This window comes from Leptonotus elevatus, chromosome 12, assembly GCF_054856555.1.
Source record: "Leptonotus elevatus isolate MCC_2025b chromosome 12, RoL_Lele_1.0, whole genome shotgun sequence".
In the NCBI taxonomy this organism is placed as follows: domain Eukaryota; kingdom Metazoa; phylum Chordata; class Actinopteri; order Syngnathiformes; family Syngnathidae; genus Leptonotus; species Leptonotus elevatus.
Window position 1 is genome coordinate 20,061,853 of NC_141250.1, and position 27,544 is coordinate 20,089,396.

At 40.4% G+C, this 27,544-nt stretch overlaps 1 protein-coding gene and 1 long non-coding RNA gene across 2 annotated transcripts in view; one reads left to right on the forward strand and one right to left on the reverse strand.

Moving 5' to 3' along the window:
- The window catches only part of LOC147164968 (uncharacterized), a 55,507-nt gene that overhangs the window by 2,762 nt on the left and 25,201 nt on the right, over positions 1 to 27,544 (forward strand). Inside the window, exons 2-3 of the long non-coding RNA XR_015096671.1 lie at positions 20,569 to 20,654; positions 25,447 to 25,618. This is a non-coding gene — a long non-coding RNA (uncharacterized LOC147164968). The remainder of the gene's footprint in view (positions 1 to 20,568; positions 20,655 to 25,446; positions 25,619 to 27,544) is intronic.
- Positions 1,708 to 4,747, reverse strand: cdk5r2b (cyclin dependent kinase 5, regulatory subunit 2b (p39)). The gene has a single exon (XM_086091895.1). It carries the CDS (start codon positions 4,551 to 4,553, stop codon positions 3,663 to 3,665), a length of 891 nt encoding a protein of 296 aa, XP_085948021.1. The 5' UTR covers positions 4,554 to 4,747; the 3' UTR covers positions 1,708 to 3,662.

Consider the following 27,544-nt stretch of genomic DNA (forward strand, 5'->3'; position numbering starts at 1 on the left):
TGACAGATTAGTCGACCGATATTTGCCCTTTTCAAACAAAAAAATGTGGTGTTTTAGCGTTTTGGCGCCCGCAATTTCCATCTCATCTCTCTGTTGTATTTGAGTCTGCCCTCAAGGTGACGTTTGCCTTCTTTTGTTGGCATGAGGAAAATGCTCGCGTCTCTGATCCCATTTCACACTCGCGACATTCGCCGCATCTGGTAATGACGGAATGTTTATCTCCGGAGGTGTTTATCGACACGCAGGTTGCGCACTGGATCAACTTGCTGTCGGCTCCGAGCTGCTCACACTTTGTCTGGCTCTCATTCACTTCTGGCCGTTACTATAGCGACTCGGCAGCTGAAAAATGCAGCGAGCGAGAGGACAGACAGACAGACAGACAGATAGAAAGAAAGACAGACAGACCTGAGCTGAATGCTAATAGTGGAGGCAGCCTCTTACATAAGACTACTGCAGGATCTGCAATGAAGTCACAGCACATTTGAGAAACAAGGCGAGACGTGCAGCCTTCGAGAAGTATTCGGCACGCATTTACGTCGCGGATTCTACGGACTGAATCGTGCAGAATTTTGGTGAAACTGGCGTTTTGCCGTTCTCTACTTTCTCGTGCTGTTTATTTTCACTTGTCGCAACTTCTATTTTTGCCCTGTGAATAGAAACCAGCAGCCCCTGTGAACAGAAAAACGTGTGAGAGAGGGAGGGTGTAAGAGTTTTGAGACTGCAGCAGAACGGAGCCAATCAAATGAAGGAAGCCGCCAGCCCACATGGGCCAGACCTCCCCATTCACAACAACACGACCCTACAAGCCATTCATACGAGAAACCTCTCATTCTCACACTTGAAACGCTGTCACTTCCTTCATTATGTTTCTCCTCTCATTCCCACAACTTAAACACTCTCACACTCTATTGAAATGCTTTAAAAAAACAAATATAACATCTTTACTCACACACACAACTAAAACATTCTCACACATTCATGATTTTTTTTTCACTCACACACACTACTGATAGTGTTTTTGCTCGTATACTCGGTACTGAAATGTTCTTACACACACACTCGGTCACGATTGGTTTGCTCTCACACACATAACTGAAGAACTCACACCTGCAGAATGTTAAAAAGCTCTACCAAACTACTCTCACAAACACTATTGAAATGCTCTCACACTTACTTAAAAATCTCACACACTACCAAAATCCTCTTACACACTACTGAAATGTTCCAATGCACAAAACTGACACTCTCACACATTGATTTTTCCACTCACGCAACACACCACAGTAATGCTCTCACACATACCACTGGAATTCTCCCACACTCTATCGAAATGCTCCACTACACACAACTGAAACACTCTCACACACTACTGATATTTCTTTTTCCCTATCACACACTACTGAAATGCTCTCACACAAACTACTGAAATGCTTTTATACACTAGTGAAACATTCATACACAATCAATATATATATTCACTGTATTTAATAGTAACTTTGACAGTAGTGTGATTACCCCCCCTCCCCCTTTCCCTGATTGGCTTGAATGATTAACATTGTTTTCCTGCCTAATAGTGACGCATGTGGCGTCCACTTTGTCTTAGCGAAGGAAGCTCCAAATGGTCCGTAGGTGTGAATGGTACACCGTGCAAATGTACTCGAGACCAGTCCAGGGTGCACACCGTCACGAAAGAAACATGCGAGAGAAAATCTTTGAAAGGATTTATTTCACCCTGGTCACCATAAACAATGACTGCACTGACCATTTACTGTATAAACATGTAGCGAGAAAGAATTGACTTGCGGTTCACTACCAGCGTGTACTAACATTTTCCAGTCGGATTGGAAAACGAGCTGTACAAAATACGGAGTTCACATCTGATCGTCCTGAATCCGTAACTGCAAATTTCATAAACGAACGGCAAATAATCCAGCGCCTGGGCGGAATTTTTGGTACGTGACCATGAATCATGTGCAAAAACATCCAAGTTTTGTTGACGGGTGTGCAAAAAATAGCAGCATGACATTCCACTCCACAACACGACATCATACAAATGATGATGAGGTAATACACGATGACGATACCAAGCTACCGTTTGTTGTCCGTGTATAAAGTCGCTTTCAGGTCCATGTGATAAATTCATACTGTATAAACTGACACAATGATACAACAGTCAAGACTCACATTCACTATTTACATATTGTCAGTCTCCAAAAAAACAAAAAAACATTCTTGTGTGTTTTTGTTGCGCTTGGCCCACAAATCAAATAACACATGAACGAGGTAAACGATATCGTAGCAGGCAAAGACAATGTAACAGTTGGCACGTATGAGATTGTCCAAGTATTTTCTTGGAAAACAACAAAAATACATTCCTCTCAATACAGTGGTGCCTTAAGATACGAGTGCCTTGATTTACAAGTTTGTTGAGATTCTTGGCCGATTTTACGAGCAAAAATTTGACAGTCCCCCACAACTGGATGGCGGCACCACATTTATAATAAATATTCTGATGCCAACAATTTAGGTTGGTGTCCTTGTAGTGCAAGGACAATTCAGTTGGTGGCGCTATTGTGCCATTAATCTGGCCAACCACAAAAACGACACAGAAGAAGATTTATGGAGTGCAAATGTTATTAGATTTCCAGTTGTTGTTTTTTTTGTTCAATGGGGAACGATGATTTGATTTGAGATGAGAGTGCGGTCATGGAACAAATTAAACTTTTATCTCAAGGCTCCACTGTATATAAAGACAATCAACTGCAATATAAAACATACCTTGACTAGCTTGTTTGGATGAAATCCTCCTCTTATCATCTTTAAAATGTCTACTATGTATGAAAATAGCCATGCAGTTGTGTGGCTCTTTAACATTTTAAGATTCTATTCTAATATCCAAAAGGAAATATCAATATGTGTATTGTCCTCCAGATTGCCAACTGAAAATTATTTAATAAGAATACAGTGCTAAAAGCTTTTTTTTTTTAAATCACTGTGTTGTGGCCCCTTGAGATACACTTTTTTTTTTTTTTTTTACTTGCGAGCAACAAAATGTAGATGGCGCTGTATGTTGGCAGTGAACTCAACTCGCAAACTAGCTTAATGCTAACACATACTTGAGAACATAATCGCCGGGCTAACACTTAGCATCCACGGTAGCACTGTTATAACCCTTTAGGCGATGGATATTTAAACACATTTCATCGGGGAAACGATGATTTGAGAAGTGGATGTTTTTGAGTTGGGAGCGTGGCGATGCCGCAAATGAAGCTCGTATCTCAAGGCGCCACTGTAGCAGTGGGGCGGGGGGGTGGTTGGGGCTGTGTGCGAATGCAGAGGTCAGTACCTTGGACAGCTCAGCGTTTGCGCTATTTTGGACCTCCGGCACTCTCTGCGCCCTAATTACGAATGGCATTAGCATTCCAATGTCGTTTGAAACGTGAAACAAAACAAAACAAAACAAAAAGGGAGGACAATTATACACCATCGATGGCATGCACGAGTCGTTAATTCTCCTGCTTGTCTAAACGCACTAATGCCGCGTTGCTATCTTTAGCGATATCCAGCCTTTACGATTGGCCTTTTTTTTTTTTTTACATTCAAAGCCGCCCTTCTGCGATGTTTCAATTTGCCGTATTTTTCCCGTGAGCCCGCAAGTTGCGTCAGCGGTCCAGGTTGGCCTCGCTGCAGTCCCGCTGGCTCTTCAGGTCCTGGAAGACCTCCGTGAAAAAATGCGGGTCCGCGTTGAGCTGCAGCATTTTGCCGCTGAGCCGCTCGATGATGCCCAGCGAGGTCTCCCAGAACACGTCCTTGTTGGCCTCGATCATGAAGGGCTTGAGCGGGTAGGAGATCTCGTTGCCCATGTAGGAGTAGGCCAGGTACAAGCAGGTCTGGAAGGCGCCCTGCAGCTCGGCGGGGCTGCTCACGCTCTCCTCCAGCGTGGCCTCGCACAGCAGGTACACGAAGACCACGTTGGCCGGCGTGATGAAGCCCTGGTCCTGCCAGCCCTGCAGCAGCAGAGTCCGGTCGATGTTGCGGAACCACAGGATCACCTCGCCGCTGTTCAACTCCTTCAGCTTGTAGCAGCGGCGGCACACGAAGTCCCCCAGGCAGCGCAGCAGCTCCCCGGTGGAAGCTTGGATCACTATCCGCCGCGGGGACGCCACAGACGGGCTGCTGCCTTGCTTCTGCACCGCCGCCGCCGCCGGTGGTACCGGTACCGGCTTGTTGTTGTTGTTCTGCGTGGGCACCGTGGGTACCGGCACCGGGATGGGCGCTCGCTGCTTGCGCTCCTCGCTCTGAAGGCTTTTCCGGATGTTGTCGTGGTTGCGTTGGGCTACCTGAGCGCACGTCGGGTTCGGGTTCGGGTTCGGGTTCGGGGTCACCTTCTTGGCGCTTTTCTTAGCCGAGCTGGACACGAGCTTCTTCCACGACAGCGACACGAACATGGACGGCCGCTTGAGGCTCTTGTCGCCCTTGCAGGTGGCGTCGCACGACACTTCGCTGTCTATCGCCTTCTTGCTGGCGGGGGAGATGGAGAGCACGGTGCCCATGGCTGCGGAGGAGAGAGCCGCGGAGGTCACTGGGGAGAGGGAGATGCTTCCGCTGCGGCGTGGGGGGGAGGACGAACAAAATTAATTAATCACGACGACGACGTGGTGGAATCCATGAACACGCTCGACGTCGCTTCCGAAGCGATGTGTAAAGTCCACTTGAAGAACGTTTGACGAAGACTGCATCACGATGCTTGCGCGCGCCGCGATCAGTCTGGGTCCGCACCAACCAGCTCGCGCGGCCGTTTGATTGACGCGGCGGGCAGCCAATCGGAGAGCCGCTGACGGATCCAATCACCCAGTTGGACTCAAGTGCCATTGATAGCCTAAATACAGCGTTCGTGACCTGCACTCTTTCAGCTCCTGCTCTATCTTTGCCCTGAAACTAATTACCTGACTACTCTTCTAATAATAGGATGACTTTAAGGATACAAATAAAATGAAACTGCCGTTAATATACTTTGAAAAATAAAGGTGCCTCGGATGTTTATTGCACCTGGTTCTATATAGCACCAATGTACACCTGTTGTTGTTTTTGAAAGGTGACAGTTCTATACAGCACCCACGATTTTACTGTGGGCTATATAGCACCATGCAGTTATAATTCATGACCTAGGTTCTCATTTGATGATGGTTGGTTGAACCACTAAGAACGGGTGCTAAAAAGTACCCAATTGCAGTATAAACATTGTCTAGTCACTTCATCAGGCACAGTTGCGAGTTGAATTGACAACTGTAGTAATTACTTTCACATTATTATTATTATTTTTTTTACATGATTACTATTGCACACCACTTTTCCCATTGTTAGGAAGAAGTATGCAGTTGTTGTCCATGTTTATAATTGTTGACTATATTAATCTTAAGCAATTCTGTCAGGGCATGCCTTTCAGTCAAAATCTTGAATGGCTTCTTCCAATCGGGATTCCGTGTAGGAGGTTCCGCCTTTTAATCGGACATGCAGGTTACAGGAGTGCATACGAGTCTCAGGGAACGCCAATCCAATTAGCTTTGGAAGAACAGGCAACTCTGCGAAATGATGTTGCCAGTGACACTTTCCGTTCAGACCATCTGGAAATAGACACATCTTAAAACGGAGTTCCACTTAAATTAATTCAACAAAACAAAACAGGCTGCATGCTGGAAACATGTTAGCTCAGCCTAAATCCAAGAAGCAATAAAAGAAAAAAAAAAGAAGATAGATCTGTTTGTATGTTTTTATTGTACACAGCATGTTGTTTGAAAAATAGTCATTGTGATCATGTGTATTATATTTTTATTATCAAAACTATTTTGCACTGAAATTGTTGTCCACCCTGCCATAATGGGGTAAATGGGCCCTTTAAGAAATCCTCTGATGTTTTCAATGACGTCACTACCGGCATTTTGGCTAGTTGCAGGATACTTTAATTAATTTATTTTTTACTTTTGTTTCATAATTGTCATCATGGTATGGCATGTATAACATGTTACTTGTCCACTCTGTCGTAATGAAACATCAATAGATATAAAAACTTGTCAGAAATTCAAATTAGCTTAACTGAATCTTGTTAAGTGAATGGCCACCATGTGGTTATTAAATGCTAACATTACACAAAAATGTCCGCCCTGTCATTAACTACCTTGCCAGCAAGTTCACAAATTTAGCTTTTTGCATGTACACTGCTTGGAGTTAATTTACAAAAATAAAGTGTGGTCGCTTGACCAAAAATGGAAACTTTCAGATTTGAGATTATTTTGGGGGTGAATGTTGGTGAATTGGATGTTAATTAAACTCAGCATGTCCACTCTGTCATATAAACGAAAATAATCTGAAATTCAAAATGTATTTATTAAACAGGTCACAGTCAACTTGCTCAGTGAATCATGTTGATAAGTGAAGGTCCTCCATGTGGTCATACAATGCTAAAATGAGCCGAAAAATGTCCATCCTGTCATTGTCCACCCCGTCAGCAAACTCAAAAAAAAATTTGCAAGCCGAGGTAGCCTCATTTGGTCCCAAACTGTCCAATGAAGTAAGATCAGAATGTGTTTGTAGAGCAATAGTCAAAGATGAGTTCCTAAAGATACTCCATCTTCCTTCCTGCATTTTGCCTTCACTTTGATTGCAAGTGTCGTACACTGAAACCAAATGAGAAGCAAGTTCCCTGAGGTTGGCGATTGTTCCACGCTCGAGCTTGGATGTTAAGGGGACATACTTTTCTGTAGATTCTGAAGCCAGTTCCACATTTGTGTCCTATAAGTGGATGCAACCGCCGTCCATTGGGATATTGGTACGTTTTTATTCACGTAGGAAAACAGGGTCACTTGCTTCACCTTTGACTTCACGTTTGACGTGAACTTCTTTGGGTCGTATATTAAGTCAATCTGCTTGACTTTGGACACGGCTGAAAGATTGTTGACCTTTTTCTTGACATTGGAGGCAAACTGCCTCGGATTGAATATCGGGTCCCACAAGCTGGACATTGAACCGAGATTCTTTGGATCGCACGTTTTAAGCGAGCGCTCTGCAGTTTGTGTTTTAGTGCAAATGCCGTCAGTTTGGATTCTGAAGCCAATTTAACCCGTTGTTAAATCAAGGCCTCTCAAATGTTTTTTAAAAGGCTTTCTGTCAAAGCTCAGCTTGTTTGGGGCAGTCGGTGACATCACAGCTGTACAGATGGTGACGTCATCTGATTTGTCGGACGATTGGGTGACATCACCAGCCTGACTGCTGGACTGTTGTGTGACATTAACCCATTAACAAGCACAGGTGGGTAGAGTAGTCAAAAATACTACTCGAGTAGGAGCACTTTTACTTACAAGATAATGACTCAAGTAAAAGGAAAAATTTGGTCCAAGTAATTAACTGATTTGCTCCCAAAATTACATAAATATACGTTCTATTTTAACTAATTCACTGCCATTGACGGCTATAGATGTAAAAAATTAATTTGAACTATTTCTATTAGTTTTACATTTTTTCCCAAACAAAAGTATGCAAACATTGATTTTTTTTGTATTAGAACAGATGTAAAATTTGTGATTAATTTTATTTATTTATTATGCAATTAATTTTTGTTTAATTTTAATATTTTTTTCTTTTAAAAAACATTAAACGTAAAAATTTTAAAAAATCGCGAGTTAACTAGTGAAGTCGTGCGATTAATTACGTTTAAAAATTGTAATTGCCCGACGCCCCTAATTTTTAGTAATTTTTTCTTTAAAAAAACATTCAAAATTTAAATAATTTTTTTTTCAAGAAAATATTATTAAAATGTGTGCTAGTTGCATACAGAAGGCTTTGATGCAGTCTCTGAACTGAAGAGAAAGCTTAAAGCAATGGTAGTTATTACAAAAACGGCCAGCAGGTGGCTGCAGAGTATAAGAGATCCCCAGGTCCATGTTGTAAAAAGCTATTTTGCCCAGTGTTTTAAACATGAATAATAATTAAACTTAGCTATATTCCAATGCTAATTGCTGCAGAACGGAAACAGATCTAAAAAAAAATAAAAATTCCTGATGAAAGAAGAGACTCTAATCTTCCTTTTGGTAGGTTCCAAGTTTTTATAGCAATAAAACACAATATTACGTGGGCCTTGCAAAATCTGTCCAAAATCCAGTAAAACAGCCGGGAGTGAAGGGGGTGGCTTCAGTGAATGAGTTACCTGGTGAGTAATTTCTAATCTATTATTTCATTATGAACATATGGACAAAATATGAACTTTCAGGTATGCAATATCAGTTTTAAAACATGAATAAATAAAAAGTTTAACTCACAGCTCAAAGTGCCTTCAGGCTCACATTGCAAACATCATGTGACCAAACCCAGAAAACGGGTCAGCCATGACGTTCGCAAGGAGAGCCCGAAGGCACTTTGTAGTTTAGTTCAGCCGACAGCAGATGGTGCTACAGGACCAAATTGGAATGGTGAGTAACGGAGTTAGGATGTTTGAAGAACTTTTCTTCTCAAAGATACTTGGGTCAATTAGCAACCGTGCTAATCATCCTCTCTGGCCACCTTCTTAAATGGCAAAAACTAAAACAAGGAAACAAGCACTGTAGATGGTAAAACCCCAAAATGTCCCATAACGGTGCCGTGCCATCCGTTTCACACGAGCCCGTTTGATTGAGCTGTACGTGTTGGCACATCAAACACGCACCAACCTGGGAACAGAGGACAGACGACTCTTTCATCAGTCAGACAAAAAGCGACAGAGGGATGTGAGCGAGCATAATGCATATTCTCAATGTGGCCTTGAGATGAAGCATCAAGGTGGACTATTCAAACATCACAATGAAAAAAGGTAGAGCGGAAGCACAACGTAATTATTTGTTCATGAGGAAGCTGCAACAAAATATTTTAGGAAGCTTCGAGCGGAACAAACGAAAACATTCTAGCTCGAATAGCAGATGCTGCGTGCCAGACCTCACCTTTTTGGTTTCGTCACCTTGCCAGCACATGAGAGGTCATCAAGAATGTTAAGTCGCACTTCACTCGCACCTCATAACAGGCGTGAGTGCTTGTTTCGCTATACCATAGCTGAACTTGAGTCATTACAAACTCGACATATAGGACACGTCACTGTACTGTTTACTCCTATGGGTTTAGGTCTGAGCGAAACGGCAAAAAATAAAAAATAATAAAAATAAAATTAATAAATAAATAAATAAATGAAAAATAAATAAATAAATAAATAAATAAATAAATAAATAAATAAATAAATATAATTACATATTCCATTTTATCAGATTAAAAAATATATAGTATGTAAAGTGCCATTTTTAACGTATCTGGACTGAAAGACTAAAAAGTACTGTAAATAAAAAAAAATGAAGGTGAACATATAGATAAAAAAGATGAAATATAGAAAAATAATTCAATAACTAAGGATTATTTGTGCTTCATGTGCGTTGCTGCCGTGTGGCCACACGTGGCGCACGTGCCCGGAACTGCCACTGAACACGAGCTGCTATCGCGCTATATATCTAATTGATCAGTGCCTCGTTTACATGAACGTGAAGCCTCTTAATGGATTTAAGCTCTGTATAAACGTGTCTAATTATATTAAAGTCAACCTATTGATAAATAACGACAGCGATCCACCGTAAATAATCAATTAAGTGATCCATGATGTCAGACATATAGTTTCTGGCGCACTGATATGCCTCCGCTATGTGCTCCGCCCCCACAATTGAAACAATGTATGCATGCAGTCATTCGAGCACATGCTGACAAGCCAGTCTTCTCACCTACATGATAATGTCTGCATTATCCACACGCATTGCTGACTGAGCTGAATGGAAATGGAAAGATGATCGTTTTAGCTGTGGCGCGCATATATATTCGCTGATATCCCTGAGGCTGTTCAGCAGCGTTCACGTTGTGCTTTTCCTGCTGCAAGTCTGCCACCCGGTGGCCTGTCAGTGCCACTGAAGGCTTCGCTTTATTCTTCTCTCAGAAAAAAGAAATTGGCCTTGAACACAATCTGTCATCCATCGTCTTATCTAAACATTAGCGCTAAGTAAAGACCTTATCCTCATCTTGAAGTTCTTTAACTCATTCACTGCCATTGACGGCTATAGACGTCAAAAATTCATTTGAACAATTTCTAGTTTAACATTTTTTTTCACACTTTTGTTAACAAAAGTATAAAAACCTAGATTTTTTTTTTGTATTAGAACAGATAAAATGTGTGATTAATCGTGAGTTAACTAGTGAAGTCATGCAATTAATTACGTTGAAAAATTGTAATCGCCCGACGCCCCTAATTTTTAATATATTTTTCTTTAAAAAAAATAAAATAAAAATTATTATTATTATTTTTTTAAAGAAAAGGTTATTAAAAATTAGGGGCATCGGGCAATTAAAATTTGTAATCGTAATTAATCACATGACTTCACTAGGTAAATCACGATTAATCACAAATTTTATATCAATTCTAAATGTACAAAGAAAATCTAGGTTTTCATACTCTTGTTAGCAAAAATGGGAAAAAATGTTTTAAAAAAATAGAATGATTTTTGGACATATATAGCTGTCAATGGCAGTGAATGAGGTAAGCTGTTTCTGCTATGTAAATCAATTGGCAGTGACCAGCTATAATCAGTAGAGGGCAGTCAAATCCAACCAGCTGCAATCATGGAATTGTATTAGGCCCACTGATGTTTCCTTTTCGAGTTTTGCCGGCAGTGTAGCATTGTAGCCTCACATCAGACAATGAGTACATCTTTCCAAGATCTTAGGATCTTCAGACCTTAAGGTCTCTCTGACAAAGGCCGGAGTTAAAATGGATTCGTTTAAACAGTCACCTGATCAAAGTAATGATCTCTCTTACTGTTTATTTATTTTTTTACATTGTCGTGATTGGATTGCAGGTCTTTCCTCTCATGTTACTGCAGCCTGCAGTCTTGTCCTGTCCTGGCAGACTCACTGCTATAATTAGAACAAGGGGCGATAAGCTATAGAAAAGCTTTGATGCGCTTATCTGGAGCAACCCGAAGGCAGATGAGGACACACTCAAGCAGTCATCACTTGCACACATGTGCATGCACATCAAGTTGCTGTAAAGACACACGTAGTGACCTTTAAAGTAACTTAAACCAGTTTATTTTTTCTCCCGGAAATGGCCTCAAATGTAATTACTTGTATGCATGTTTTAACTTGAGCCTCAAATGCACCTGCTCCACTTTTTTTTTTATTATTATTTTTTTTTTAGAAATTGTCTCTCAGCTACTTATTTATTCCTGTCTCTCATTTCATACTTTTATTCCTGACAAAACCTTATAAAAGCACTCGATAAATATGTACTATTGTTATCGCTTATGTTTTTATTTCATATTGCTATATATATATGAGCATTCAAATGGAAATCAAGTTTAAATGTAGTAAATGAACAGTCTTTTGTTTGCGAGGCATTTGTGCACGTTCCTTTAACTGCCACAAGAGGGCGCGCTTGTCTTCACTTTGAAGCGCTCACTCGATTCCATTCAGTGCTGTACTGTGATTTCGAGTAACCGTTTGCATTCGATTTGATTTCAGAAATCTTGATCAGCATAACATATTGAATTAGAATCGGGATTTATCTGTCATTGCGCAACAAGATTAAAAGCTAAACTTGAAAAAAAAAAAACAGACAGAGATGAAATGATTTCAATATCTGTTAAGACATCCTTTACAATCCCGTCCAGCTGCTGGCTGTTTTATTTTGCCTGAGCTGTGAGATTAGGGGCTGCGCCGCAGTCCTGCGTCTGGGGGCCAGCTGGTTTCCCTCAACCTTCATCCTTCTCAAACCCCTTTTCTTCCTCTGCTTCCTGATTTAGAAATAGCTCAATGTACAGCTGACATCAACCCATTTTCTATTCGAACCCTGGACTACTTTGCCGTGAGACACGTGCTAACCACTAAACCATGCTGCCTTCAAGTAGACAAACACAACTAAACTTGCATGCATGTCAAATGATTATTTACTATTTGAATGTGAGTAATTAGTGTAAATTAAGATGTTATCGATAAATGAGTGGTTCTCCAATTGTTTTGGTACATAGGCTCCCTCTAGTGGTACATGAAAGTATCACTTCCTGTTTACAGTTAAATTCTATTAAACTTTCGAGTTGAGTACATTTTCATTCTTTCTGAATTGTTTTTAAACACCTAGATACAATTTTGTCACTTTAGTGCAATACATTTAAATTGATTCATTGAAGTATTGTAGTTATTAACTCATTCACTGCCATTGACCGCTAGAGACGTCAAAAATTCATTTGAACTATTTCTATTAGTTTCATATTTTTTTCCACTTTTGTTAACAAGAAGTATGAAAACCTAGAAAAAAAAATTGTACATTTAGAACAGATATAAAATTTGTGATTAATTGTGGGTTAACTATTGAAGTCATGCTATTAATTGTAATCACCTGACGCTCATTTTTTAATAATCTTAAAAAAATAAAGATTATAAAAAAAAAGTCTAGGTTTTCATGAAGTTATTTTTTTCCACTTAGAATTTTGTTTTATTTTCAAGCAGTATTCATGCTCTTCACACTGCATCATGTTGCTGTATCTTACAAAAAATATCACCTACACTTGTTTGCACTTGGGCCTACTATGAGAGTGAATTTTGATATTGGGCGGCAGGGGGCAGTACAGCATCCCCAAATGTCCGCCTTCGTCTCGGTGCCCCCCTCTCTGGAACACATGCCGCATGCATGTGCCCCAGCAGAGTCCTCACCCAGGGGGTGAGCAGTCTGCCAAGGAAAACAAATCAAAGCAACCAAAAGGCTCTATTACCGGAATGCGGCTTTGCCACGCCCACACGCGATCCCATCACTTTAACAGGTGCGCAGAATATGTGCGGGACACTTTTCATTAGGGAGATTAAGAAGTTGCCAAAGTAGTTATTTCCCAAATCCCATCACAAATCCAAACATGGCAGGTAAAAGGAAAAAAAATGCGGCTACTGTAGGAAAAGGAAATATTGTACATTTTGAATGAAGTATTGTAACATTTGAAACGTATGGAAGAAAATCGTTTGAATCTGTATTAGTGGTTGAGATTTTGCTGTACTGGGAGTTGTTACAAAATAAAATTAATGACGTCAAAATTCTAATTTAAATAAAAAAAGATATTTCACGTCTGCACTCAATGCCTCGTAATTATCAATACAGCACTAAAATTGGTTGTCATTACTCATATTATGCAGCACAGTATACTGAATATTGTACAATTAAACAAAATGTAAAGTATAAAATCTTTCATGTTTTCACTATGTCATAATCTTGATTTTTTTAAACAATATTTAATAAAAAAACATTAAAATAGTAAAAAAAACAAAACGTTTTTTTTAAATAAATCCAAAATGTAAAAACAGAAGAAACAATTCAAATAAAAACACTTGCTAAAATGTAAAATAAAAAACTTCAAAATCATGCTATCAAAATAGAATCAAGTTAAAATAATGAAAAAAAAAACATTAAAAAAATCATATGTGCACTCAGTACCCAAGAATGGTCAACAAACCGCTGTAAATAAATAAATGCATAAAATGAAAATAAAATTAATAAAAAAGTAGGACACTACACAGTTTATTTTTACAGTAAATATATATTTTTTATCATTTTATTTAGCTTTAGAAGGAGAAAAAAATAAAATATGTTTTAAAACATTAAAAAAAGTACAGTAATACAAAATATTGAACATCTGCACTCAGTACACCATAATGCTGACTATAATAATAATAATAATAATTATTATTATTTCATTAGCTTAAATCAAATCAAATTAAATTCATAAGCTGTTTCACATCGACACTCACTCCCCCACACAGTTCACAACCACTACATAAACAAAATGCGTGAAGGGCAGCTATGTTAACCACTACATCACAACTGAGAACGTCCAATTTCAAATCCATCCTTTTGTGTTCCACAACAAGCATCAAAACAGCTGCTCATGTGGCTGTTGTCTTTGCACCCCCGAAGTGGACTTCAACCCCGCTATCGTTCCGCGTCAGGCCTCCCCCACTTGATGTGGTTTGGGAGGACATGACGGGGCCCGAGCGGGGGCCCCGAGTCATCAGTCGCGCGGGAACATCTGAAAGCCATTCGGCCACAATTAAAGAGCGAGGCGACCAAACGTGGGCCGTTTCCACGGTATCAGGTCAAACATTTGCACGCGTGTAGCGTGTGCGTCTCTGCGCCCATGTGTGTGCCTCGTGGTTCGGCGCCACAAGCGCTCGCAGTCGCTGTTGCGCCTCTTCCCCCATCTTGAACGGTGACCGAGCACTTCCACATGTTTTCTTGCCACCTAAATCAATGAGAGCTAGCAAAAGCAAGAGACAAATATGGCGTCAGGAGAGCGGCAGTGGGGAGGAACTAATACAAAGTACGAAGTCGATTTGCAGGTTTTTGAAGCTTTTGAGTGCAGCGGTGCCTTGATATGTGGTTCATTCGTTCCTCGTCTTGCCTTACTGAAAAAGTGGGCGGGAAAAAGACAATTTCAGAAAATCTGCATCAAGCGATGACGTAATAACAATCAATTACAATTGAAGTTGAACAGTTTGAGCATCGCGATAATTCAACGGGTATTGTGCCACTCCCTCCGTCGTATGCACTTTGGCCACTAGGAGGCAGTAATATAAATAAGGAAATACGACAGCTTACTGATGTCGTTTTTGCACAGAGGATAAAAAAGATCTGTGAGTATGTTGCATGCTGTCTGCATGTGTTGCTACCATTTGTGTTCAAATGTGAGTTTAAGGGGTTATTATTATTAGTATAAATTTAAGTTTATACACATCATTTCATATCAAAGTAAATGAAGAGATGCTTGCCTCAAATTTGGCAGAAAGCTCATTTCCACCCGTCACAATTACAGCAACATTCACGCTAGTTTCGCTAGCTCGTCTGCCATTTTTCCATTGTGTGTTAGCATTGAGCTAGCATTAGCATTAAAACAAGTTGATGGCTGCTATGTTGATAGCATGGCTCGTTTGTAATGGAGTGCAATTATAATAGGCTACTAAATCTTTTTTTTTTTAATTTAATGAAAAAAAGAGATAAACAAAATAATTTTGCTAATTTTGCATCACTTCTGTTTTCAGTCTTAAAGTTTAATGTTGACAAATATAACAAACAAAATTATTATTTTTTTTAAGTACAGTCTGTTACCGTAGTAGATGGTCTCATAGTGCTACCAGTTTCTTGCTCAAAAAAAAAAGAAAAAAAAAGCAGTTGCTCATTAGACATCCAACGCAATAAAGCACAGAGCGAACCCGAGTTGCCATCTTCAAAAGTCATCAAACCAAATCAAACCGCCAACATGCTCCGTTTGCTTCCCCTTTTGCCTCATAAGCGCACGCACACACTCGCAAACTGCTGCTGATGTGCTTGCCGTGACGTAGGCCGGGACGTACGGCGCTTGCTGACTTGAGTGGCGCTCTTTGCTGTGGTGTCAGCGGTGGCGGCCATTTCACAAACATCCTCCACGCAGGACCCGTTTGCAGCCTTCCTATTCGCCCAAGCCAAGAGCTGCAACTTCCCATGACCCGCAGCTTTCATGGGTCACATTTGTCCTCCATTGAACCCAAACATTACTTTTTTTATTTATTTTTTTTTCACGTCGTCGGAATGAATGAATGAGGTACCGATATGATAATATCAGGCCACGTCAAGGCTAATTATCGTGCTCGACGTGGTTTCTGGGTTAAGTTGCGCAGTGTTGTCAAATCATCTTTGGTTAAGCGGCTCAATCGTGAGCCTTCATCTCCCTGACGGTTTGCGCATGTGTGTGAAGGGGGAGGAGGGGGGCGTGGCCAAGCTACACATGACGACGCATGCGTGTGACAAGGTTAGTAAATTTCCACCATTGCTCAACAATATATGCTCGATTATAAAGAAAATTTTAATCGAGATTATTTTGGTAATAATTGAAATCACGATTAGGATGATCATCTTTTTTTTTGGGGTATGTTTAAACGTAAAAAATATTATGACAAATAAAATACTTTGAAACGCTGTAATTATTAATTTTTTGGATGAAACATTTATTAAATTAGTTATTTTAAAATTTAAAGATTTTTTTTTTTTACGATTATGCTGATTTTGTCATTGTGGAGTGTAATAATTAAAATTGTAATTGAATTTTGATTAATGAAGTAGTGAAAAATCTCCACTCTCAAACGCTGTGGGCGTGTCCACTGACTACACTGAACCCCCCCAACTGTTAATGATTCTTTGTCATTTGGGACGCAACACCAACAATTTCCTCAAAGCCTGGAAGGCGCCACGAGAGACGTCGTTCATGTGGCAGCACTGAAATGGCCAATCTCGCCGCTCTGTTTTTCCCTCATGGAGGCAGACAGTAGTTTCCCCAGCGCTCAGGCTCCACTGACAAAAACAACAGAAGCCGCAAGGCCAGGCGGAGCGAGGCTTGGCTCAGAACACGCCGGACTTCCAGTAACATCGTCATCGTCATCGTCGTCGTCATCGGAGCTGTCCAATGCGTGCGGCTCAATTGCCACACAACCCCGAAACAACGACATTTGACAGTTGACTTCAATTTTAAGTCTGACCTTAACTCATTCACTGCCCTAAATTCATTATATATATATAAAAAAAAAAAAAAGACTATAAAAAATTAGGGGGGACAGGCAATCATTTTATAAAATTTTAATTAATCGCATGACTTCACTAGTTAACTCACGATTAATCGCAAATGTTATATCTGTTCTAAATGTACAATAAAAACAAATTCTAGGTTTTCATACTCATACATAGAAATTGTTCAAATTAATTTTTGACGTTTATAGCCGTCAATGGCAGTGAATGAATAAAAAAAAAAAGGTCATTAAAAACTTGGGGCGTCGGGCAATAAAATTTTTAATCGTAATTAATCGCATGACTTCACTAGTTAACTCATGATTAATCACACATTTTATATCTGTTCTAAATGTACAATGAAAAATTCTAGGTTTTCATACTCTTGTTAACAAAAAAGTGGGAAAACTAAATTAAATCGTTAAATGCATTTTTGACGTTCATAGCCGTCAATGGCAGTGAATGAGTTAAGAATGTTATACGGGGCCTTGTTGGGAGTCACGTGAAACGGCTTTAACTCGAGAGAGCGGACAGTGTGAGAGAACTTGAATAAGATACAGAGGTGGAAACTGGTAGGAAGAGCAGGATTGGACACTCAATTCTGGTTTCAACCACGGTTATTATAGTTTTGGAATTTTCATTTGAGTTAGTTTTAATTTCGTTTTGAGTTTTGTTTTGTAATTGAGTTAGTTGTGATTATTTTCAGGGCGATTCTATTACTTTTTATTAGTCTTAGTTATTTAAAAACGGCTTAATTTTAGTTTAGTTTTAGTATTAGTTTTTGTTTTTGTTGGTTGTTTTAAAATGTGTATTTCTTATGTGTAACATTTAACGCTGTGGTAAAATGAAAAAAAGTAACGCATTTATTACTTTATACTTCGCTATAATTAGTTAGTTTCAGTTAGTTTTGTAAACATTAAATGTAGTTTCAGTTAGTTTTAGTTTTTTTACAAAGCATTTTATTTTATTTCGTTAGCAAAATATTTTTTTTAATTTTTGTTTTTTTTCGTTTGTTTTCGTTAACTAACCACAGATGCGTCAAAATGTCAGAGTATGCAGTTTGATTACGGCAAGGTCACACAAAGCGCATTGTACGCCATTTTTTTATTCAAAGTAATACACGAACAAACACGAGCAATTATCTGTGCTCTCAGTGCGAACATTTGGTTTGAGCAGAAATGCCGAGAAGTAATTGGCGCTAAAATGACGCCGGTTTGAGGATAATCCCTGTGATGTGCAATGAAGGGCTTAAGGCCTTTTTAGGAGATAAAAAAAAAAAGCGGCCATAGAAACGCACGCGCTCATACGAGCGCAGGTTAACACGCTGATGTGCGTTCATGCTTTCGGTTTTCAACTGGAGGTCATCGGCGTGGGTTTGACTTTGTGTTGAATTCGCACCGCATGGCTGTTAACAACAAATGAAATCGATTTTGGATATTTCATCAAATGACTACATTTCATATTCACGGCGAATCATAAAAAGTCTACACACCCCTGTTCAAATGGCAGGATTTTTGTGATGAGACCAAAATAAATAATTTCAAAACTTTTTCAACCATTAATGTTAGCAATACCCCCAAAAACTTCAACTAGAAAGCAAAAATAATCACGAAAACCCTACATCTGAACTTTATTTAGGTTGAATTAATTGTAGGCACTTAAAATGGCGGAACTGCCATTTAACACGAGTTTGAATGTGACTGGCTCATACTGAGCACAGCCAGTATATACTTACCCTCTCAAAAAGATAACAATAGTTTTTTTTTTGTGATTGTACAGCTTTATAAGTCACAACAAAAACCTTGCATTCACAGGGGTGTGCAGACTTTTGATAACATGCACTCCACTCCATCCTCCTAAAATACTTATTTAAAGCTGATTGTCTGTGTGCATTTGCTTTATTTATGAAGAAACAAGACAAAGCTGTCATCATGCAACACTCATACCCCCCCCCCCTCCAAGCTTGAGGCGCACTGCTTCCCAACGACCTAAGGAGGGCGCAATTTCCTAGCTCCTTCTTTCGAAACCACGACTGGCTTTCGACACCTGCTCTCCAGATGTGTTCTCCCACAAGAGAAGAACATGAGCTCAATTTTCAAACTTTGCGGTGTCCTTTGCAGTCTCTCTCTCTCTCTCTCTCTCTCTCTCTCTCTCTCTCTCTCTCTCTCTCTCTCTCTCTCTCTCTCTCTCTCTCTCTCTCTCTCTCTCTCTCTCTCTCTCAGATCATTTCTAGTAAAAGTAAATACTACGGGATCAGTTTTTACACTGCTGTGGCCTATAGTGTGTTTAAGCAGCTAACCGTAGTTCACTATGCCGTTAAAGCCCATTACGGCAACACAAATGTTCCCGTGCAATTTTATACCGTCATTATTTATACGTATGTTGTAGCTTTATGACACTCCCCACACTCTTATGAACCTTTCCCGTACGCTTATAAAGGCAAGGCAGCTTTATTTATGTAGCGCATTTCATACACGAGACAGCTTGATGTGCTTCACATCATTGAAAATATAACATTTAAAAGCATTTACAAACAAAAGAGTAAAAGACATTTAAACGCAAAGCAAAATAATAAAAGTAGCTATCTAACATTAACATGTACAGTACGTTTGATTTAAAAATAATTTGAAAGACCTTCATCTTTATTTTTATTTTTTTTACAGTTGACTGGCAGCCAGTTTGACTGAAAGTGATATGTTCTGATCTCTTAACACTAGTGATGGGAAAATGAAGCTTCATGAAGCACTTGTAATATTTTTTGACTCCTCTAGATGCAGTGGAAATGTAATCAATTTCCTTTGCACGAGCCTTTATATTTAAACCAAGAGCACCATCTAGGGGAGTCAAAAAATATCACAAGTGCTTCATGAAGCTTCATTTTCCCATCACTACTAAACACAGGGTTATCGACTCTATTTTTAGAATCAACTATACTCCCGATCATCCTTTTCTTATTCGAGTAATTGCATAAAAATAGATTTGAGATCCATTTCACCTTTGACCCTATAGGATATAGAAAACGGATGTCAGCGAGTTCCGTTGACTGCACCCAAAAGGCGACTTCGACTCAATCAAAAACCTTTAGGGTGACCACGGATATCAAACATCTTTGACCTCTGACCTCACAAATTGTGCACAAAAACTCCCACTGACTCCCAAAATCTTGTCCGAACCTCCTTGAGTGACACACTGCTGCACCTCGAGTGTATAAAAAGGAGCCTTCTCAGGTCCTTTTTCAGCACAAGTCAGAGTTTATAATAATCATGGCACCTGAGAGACCACAATCACTCTAAAGAGTCTAGATAACACTTTAATAACACCGTTGTGCAATATTATTCCTTGTAGTTGTGGAAAAATTACTCAATGTCTTGCCACTCTTGCCAATATAACCACAGCCTGTTTACCTGAAGTTTTTTTTTTTTTAGGAAATTGACACTTATTGCAAGCAGTTAGCTCAAATGTGAAATGTATTTGTACCCTGTCACTCATTGTCACATGCCTGTAAAACAATCTCCAACACGAGACTTGAACGTCTTGTAGGTCAATTTGCATATACATTATAAAATGAAACTTTGTGTCGGCATAAAATGCAGGATGGGAGAGGATTGCGCCATTCAGTAATCTTTCTAATCTCTTCGCAAAAACACGCCTGATCTTGAAATACTTCCTGTTTTCTTTTCTTCTTTCAAAAGTACACAGTGTTAAACACTACAGTGTGCCGCCACCTATTGGCTGAAAGTGGGAACAAATCTGCTAAATAGTGGGACTTCACATGAGAAAACACAAAGGAACCTTCTTATACGTCACTCTTCGCCTTCCCTTCACGTTCATTATAGACTATTGACCAAAAGGCACTTTTCCCCCTCCCTAAATGTGTTTATACGCTTCTTCACCAAAGTGTTCCATAACTGAAAGATGTAATTTGTATGCTTTTTCTGCAGAGAGAAGAAAAGGTGGGAGTGCCTACACGCAAGTGTTTTATGGGCCGTGTAATGTCCCGGAGAAAACTAAAGGCTTCGGCTAAAAGGTAACAATGAAGTGATCCGTCGGTCGGCAAAGTGTCCTGTGATTTTAGGTTGTTAGGTCTTTGCCCTCGGTGCAATTATCCCCGTGTTTGTAATAAGCATGTTGGGCCTCGCCTTTGAAGACACGTCCACTAATCCTGTTAGCCTGCCAGGGAGAGGGAGACCGAGGCAAGGCGGACGGACGGACGGGGAGGCAAAGACAAGTAGACAGGAAACAATGTGTTTAATTAACCTACATTTGCAAAAAAAAAAAGAAAAATGACTGGCGTAAAGATAGTTTTCTTTTTTTTATTAACATCAGTGCAAAAGTAGCATGCAAATATTGAGGAGAAACGGCTACAGGGGAAAAGCCAGCTCTTTAATATTTGTCAGGAGAGGGAAGCCACAGGGAGGGTGTTTCCTCTGGCCCCGGGGCCAGCGCTGCGGTGACCGCCGCCCGCCCGCCCTCCCGCCCGCCCGCCCGCTTGCCTGCCTGCCCCGCTGGGGCTGCCTGCGAGTGAGGATGTTTGATCCCGGGAGCCTGGGATCGCTGGAAAAGCTGCGCACTATTTGCCGAGGTTGGTTGAGTTTTGGAAGCTGAACAATCGAGCGGCCAGAAGTTTTGGCGGCGACTTGCGCGCAGCTGCTCCGGAGCCAACCGCCGGTGAGACCCGCTCAAGGGGATCGCTGGGGGAACGGCCACGGAACTGCGCGGAGAACCGCGACATGTGCTCTGGCCACAATTTACAGAGCTGCGTGTTGTGAAATAGATATCAGATAAGTAAGTTATTTTGGAAACTGTACATGCAGGGGTGTGAACTCCGCAAGAGCCGGGACCAGTTAAGTCACGGACGGCCTGTAAAACTCTTTCACGTGCGTTCGTGGAGCATCTCGTAAAGCATTTCGCTGACATTGGAGAGAAAGTTCAAATGTAAAAGCAGATCCCTATTTTTACAAAATGAATGTTGTCAAATATATTTCAGGTTTCCAGGTTATTTTATGAAGGTATTCTAGAGGTAGCGAACACTGGACAACTCCAAGAAGAAGAAAAAAAAATCATATAAAAACTATAAAATTACACAGAAATGGTAGCTACTATGCTTTGTAAATAAAAACAGATAACTAGTGAGTGTACTCGAACTACAATTTAGCACAGGACACTACAGTGCAGGCAGTTACAATATTAATAATTTCCATAAGGTTTACTGTAAAACACATGAACCAAGAGAACATTTTATTTTTAAAAACACACACACACACAAAAAAAACCCCTAAACCATCACTAAATCACTATTTATTCCAACAAAAGTCCACTAGCATTATGCTAACATCATGCAAAATGCCATAATGGGCTAACGTCTGTGAGGCCAACGTTGACCAGATCTCCTTTTTTTTCTCCAGACATGTCCACTGTTTGCGACATTAAAAACAAATCTGGCCATGTTTTTACGATTGTGCGGGAATTCATGACCTCAGTTGGCACGCATCCTTCCGCTTCGCTGTGACTCACATTTCTCTAGGAACTCGACAGTCATTATAGCGCTTTTCATGCGCTCACGACTCACTTTTGAATCGTACTTTTCATGTTTATTTTCATATACTGTGTGATGATGAGATTTTGATCATCTGACATGCATTGTGTTAGGGAGGTCACAGATGTATATATTCTCATCCTCATGACTTTTAAGCCTTACAATAAAATCGTGCTCCGCTCAAGTGTCAACAACAACTCAACTGTAAATCAAATATGATTGTACATATTTGGTTGCTTTCTTTTGTTGCAAAAAATATTTCTACTTTAGGGCCTGCGGAGGCTGGAATATAGCCCAGAGTTTTTGCAGAACGAGCTACTAGCCACCAGCTAGCTTGCAAGCTAACAGGTTTCTGCGTGTTGTGGGCTTAATACGACGTCACTGCCTCACTTTGGTGTTGTGTGTGTCGGCCCATATTTAACAAACACCTCAGGGAAAGTTAATTCCTGTAATAATTAAGCACCCGTTATTCAACCTGTGGCTCAAACTACATGACAGAAATTTGAGCACATCCTTCCTGCTCGTCAGCTACATACCCACAATGCTTTGTGATCAACCTGAACAGCACAAAAATGAAAAACACTTGGGGATTTAAATAACAACCTTAAATTGTTTTGTAAACTGTGGCATAAAGTGAATGTGCATTTTTTGGGTGTTAGCAAAGCTAGCTAGCTGCCTAGCTACATGCTGTTGTGGTCAAAATGGGTAAAACAATTTTAACCTGAACAGCACAAAAATGAAAAACACTTGGGGATTTAAATAACAACCTTAAATTGTTCTGTAAACTGTGGCATAAAGTGAAGGTGCATTTTTTGGGTGTTAGCAAAGCGAGCTAGCTGCCTAGCTACATGCTGTTGTGGTCAAAATGGGTCAATTTTTTTTAACCTGAACAGCACAAAAAATGAAAAACACTTGGGGATTTAAATAACAACCTCAAATTGTTCTGTAAACTGTGGCATAAAGTGAAGGTGCATTTTTTGGGTGTTAGCAAAGCTAGCTAGCTGCCTAGCTACATGCTGTTGTGGTCAAAATGGGTCAATTTTTTTTAACCTGAACAGCACAAAAAATGAAAAACACTTGGGGATTTAAATAACAACCTCAAATTGTTCTGTAAACTGTGGCATAAAGTGAAGGTGCATTTTTGGGGTGTTAGCAAAGCGAGCTAGCGGCCTAGCTACATGCTGTTGTGGTCAAAATGGGTCAATTTTTTTTTTTAGCTAAATAACTCGTAATTTCAATTGATAACCACCCGTACGAATGAAGGCACTGAAGTTCTTGAATAGTGTGGGGCGGAACTAATGGCCGACTTCAAAGTGCATCACGTGGCGCTGTTTTAGCTAGGAAAACTCAAAACGGTGAACAACAGTTTAACGCTACATCTTCAGTCACAATAGAAGCAACATCAGAGAATCAGAGTCGATGTGAAACGCACGTCCACAATAAAAGAAATACTCGACATTCCCCGAAGGATTGCTAGCGATAGCGGTGTACCATTTTGGTTTGAAGCTAGCAGCTGTTTCTAGCATCTGAAGCAAATGTTCCCAGGCGCAATGACCATGACACTCAAATCCATAATGAGCGGTATGGGCCGCTCAGACTCGCATTGTACCACGACGGGGCGTTGAGGATTCCCAGACATTGTTGATGATGCACGGAGCCCGATGCTTCCGTCCCCATGTGTTTGAATGAAGTAGCACACAGTCGCGACCACATCAGGGTCTCCAACCCCACCCTGCGCACCCGCAGCAGTCAACACGCAAACACAAGCTCGCCTTCCTCACTGCGCTACTACTCACAAACACAGCATGAACTCCGGCAAATATGCTTGGCTCTATATGCAAATACACTCAGCAACCACACACACACACACACACACACACACACACACACACACACACACACACACACACACACACACACACACACACACACACACACACACACACACACACACACACACAACAGTTCGGCTGACCATAAGCATATGGAATCAAACCAGTAATGCCTTTTTAGCTATGACATTTTGTTGCTTGATCCTGGTTGATGTTCTTGTGGTTGTGGTTCATCTTCGAAACGCTTGAAATGTTAAAAAATGCGCAAGAAAGAATGCCGCTTGCATTTGATCCAAAATATACGATAAACTTTTCCTTTAATTAGCTTGTTTTGGTGTTCATCTACTGTATCGGGATACAGTTGGCCTATTTGTGAGTTTTGAAGCAAAAAATTGGAGATTCTTTTTTTTTTTGGTTTCTTAAGCTACATGCTTAAAATGTTGATTACTGTTATGTAAAATGTAAATCTTCGCAACGCTTTGCTGTTTTTAATATAGTTGACCATTTTGACCGCGTGATGAAAAACCCGATTTGTGTTAACCTTCTGTCATTACTGCCACCTTCTTACCACTTGCAGTAATGCAGCAAAAGTATTTGCCAGCCACCAGAAGAACAGAACAAGAACTAGAAACCAAAGAAGAAGTGTAGCTTTGAATCCAATTGGTGGTCAAGCCACTTTAGATCCCTCAACCCTGAAGTCATTTTCTGAAGAGTGATGATGACACGGTTTGACCCCGCAAGGGGTCATACCTATTTGAGAGGTTATAAACCCGTAACCGGTATTCTTTCCCCTCTGTAATTTAAGCAATAAATGAGCCGATGATTGTGACAGGGTGTTAATTGAGGCTTTATGTGGCCAATAACATCCAGCTGAGTAACCATGCAACCGCCCTACCGGGAACACGACCAAAAACAAAAGAAATTCAACGATTACAAAATAAAACGAATTAACATCCCAACAATAAAGGCAGAATTTTTAACACAAAAATTCAATTGAACAGTTTTACACAGTCTTATGTATACTTTTATTTCTACTCTTAACATTTCCCAGCTCCAATTTCTTCAAATGATTTTGTAGAAAGGTCAAAATACAACCTGCACTCTGCGCTACGCCTTACAGTTGGCAATAGTTCCAAATCCCTTTGGAAACAGAGGTCGTATTAGTCATTGTGCTGAGAACCTGTTGGACACCCAGATAAAGTTGCAGAGATTTGTTACGTTAACAAAAGGGCAATATTGAGTCAAGATCTCAAACAACATCTTTAGGCCAATTTGTCAGGTCTTGCGACTGAGTGTGTAAACTTTCCAGTGAGAAATGATACCCCCCCCCCCCCCCCCATCCACCCCCGGCCCCCCCTTCCATCTGCATCATCTGGATACAATTGTGTCATTATGTCCACGTTCCCGCTTGTTAAATAGTCCAAATGAACTTATATTTTCTCCATCTCTAGAAGCTGCAATCGCCGTCTTCCCATTGCACCACCGCACATGACGTTTACAACTACAGGAAGTAAGGTCACTCCCGTCCAGGCAAGTGGGACCTCATTTGACCTTCGACCTCACTTTGCGACGACCATAGCCCAACAACGGTGACTCAACACAAACACCCCGCAGACCCTTACCGTAAGTCGAGGCTCTGGTTCCAGTAACATTTGATATCAAGTGAAAGGGTTTGTGAACGTCAACAACTGCAGGGAGTTTTGCAAGAAAGACAAAAAAAAAAAAAAAAAAAAGATTTGGCCTCAAACAAAACAACCTGGGATGGATTATAAATAACTCTTTATGATAACACATCTTGATACCAAATATTTTGAATGCATCATATGAATCTGTCTGTTAGTCTTTTAGTTTACAAAAAATGTTGTATTAGTCCAGTAAAATTGATTGATAATCTAGAAAAAGCCAATCAAAATTAGGAAAGCGAGCGAGCCGATAATCCGACATGATTTTTTTAAATCAGCAAAGTTCCCGTTCTTACAAATCTCTAAATGTCATCCAGAACAAAAACAACTTCAGATTTTTTTTGGTACAAACAAAAGGATTTCAATCTTGAAAAGATGATCTGTGACAGATCTCACACGTTAGGGCGAGGACTCAAACTTGGTGGTGGAAAACAAATGGCGAATCAGAATTCTCCCATTCGGGTTAACGTGTGCCATAGCATATTGTGGTCAGGGTGGCGCTTACGTCTCGGCGGGCGTGCGACGCGTCTACGTGAAAGCGTGCGCTTCATTCGAGCAGATATCCGGAAGTAGCTACGGGGATATTTGGCTGGCTAACATTGTGCTAGCAACAGGAACAATGCCATGCTAGCAACAACCGAAAGGGACTTGGACGCCGGACCTGAGAGACAAACTAGCTAAATGCTAGCTAGGATGAGGCTAGCAGCAATGTAGATGGATATAAGATTGGACCAAAAGAGAAAAAATAAATAAAAAAATAAACAACGCAGACATTTAACAACTTTTGGTGACTTCAAAACAAATACGAAGAATAACTTTCAGTACCGGATATATTACGCCGCTCTTACCCGAGGCAATGGAGACAGGAAAGTCTCGGGAGTCGGTTACGTAACGAAGATCTTCGTATCTGAGTCGATAGGCTTGGCCAATGAACTAATAATCCCATGCGAGTCCTCAAAGGCGACAACTATCCATTCATTTGATGGGAGTAGGCCTTCTCACCCTATCATTTAGCGTCAGCCCTCATCACAGGTTACTTAATCTCCCCCTCGATCAAAGCTGATGCGTAGAGCACATTATGGCCATCTTGAACAGCCTGAAAATATATACGGTATCGTGCCCGCCCGCACGCGCACTTTGAAGGCAGTTAATTTTCCCCAAAAAACTGACAAAACATCAAGTCAAGCCTGCTCAATTGAGTAGGTTTTCGTAGTTCTTGTGGTCCAACACAAATATTTGGAATTGTGACTGAATCCACAATATCATTTTTATTTTTTTTTATTTTTTTTTAAAGACCAATTATAAGTACTTATATATTGAGTACTTGCTGATATAAAGTCAATTTTGTTTTTTTGGCACAGGATTTTAATGAATATGAAAATTGTAGTTGGTGATGATGATGATGATTGAATTTGAGTTTGGACTACAAATGAGTGACTTTGCTCCAATTTTTGGACCGCGTGCCACTACCAATTCCCGGCAATCGCAAATGTTGCTCTGCTCCTGACCTGGTCCTGCCAAAGAGAGCAAAGGAGACATCAGAGAGAGAGATGGACTTAGTCTGGATTTTAGTTCTGGAGGCCGAAAACCACAGCGAAAACCTCTGTGGGTGCCGCATCCATCATCCTCACGTTACTGCGATGGGAAGAGATTTCTGACCTCACCGGCAGATGTGCTCGCTGGCCTGGTGGCGCCACACATTTGCAATCCGGAATTCACGTTTTCGTTCCATCCGTCCGTCCGTCCGTTCATCCGTCTGCCATTCCTAGCATAGATGTCAAGTTGACAAAAAATTGTGCGCAGTTAATAGTACTGTTTTTTTTTTTTTTAGAGTGGTATAAATAAAGTAAACGTAAAAAGTAGTCAA

Bases quoted from the DNA above. Each gene is read 5' to 3' on its own strand.
- cdk5r2b (XM_086091895.1), bottom strand. From the start codon at position 4,553: ATGGGCACCGTGCTCTCCATCTCCCCCGCCAGCAAGAAGGCGATAGAC.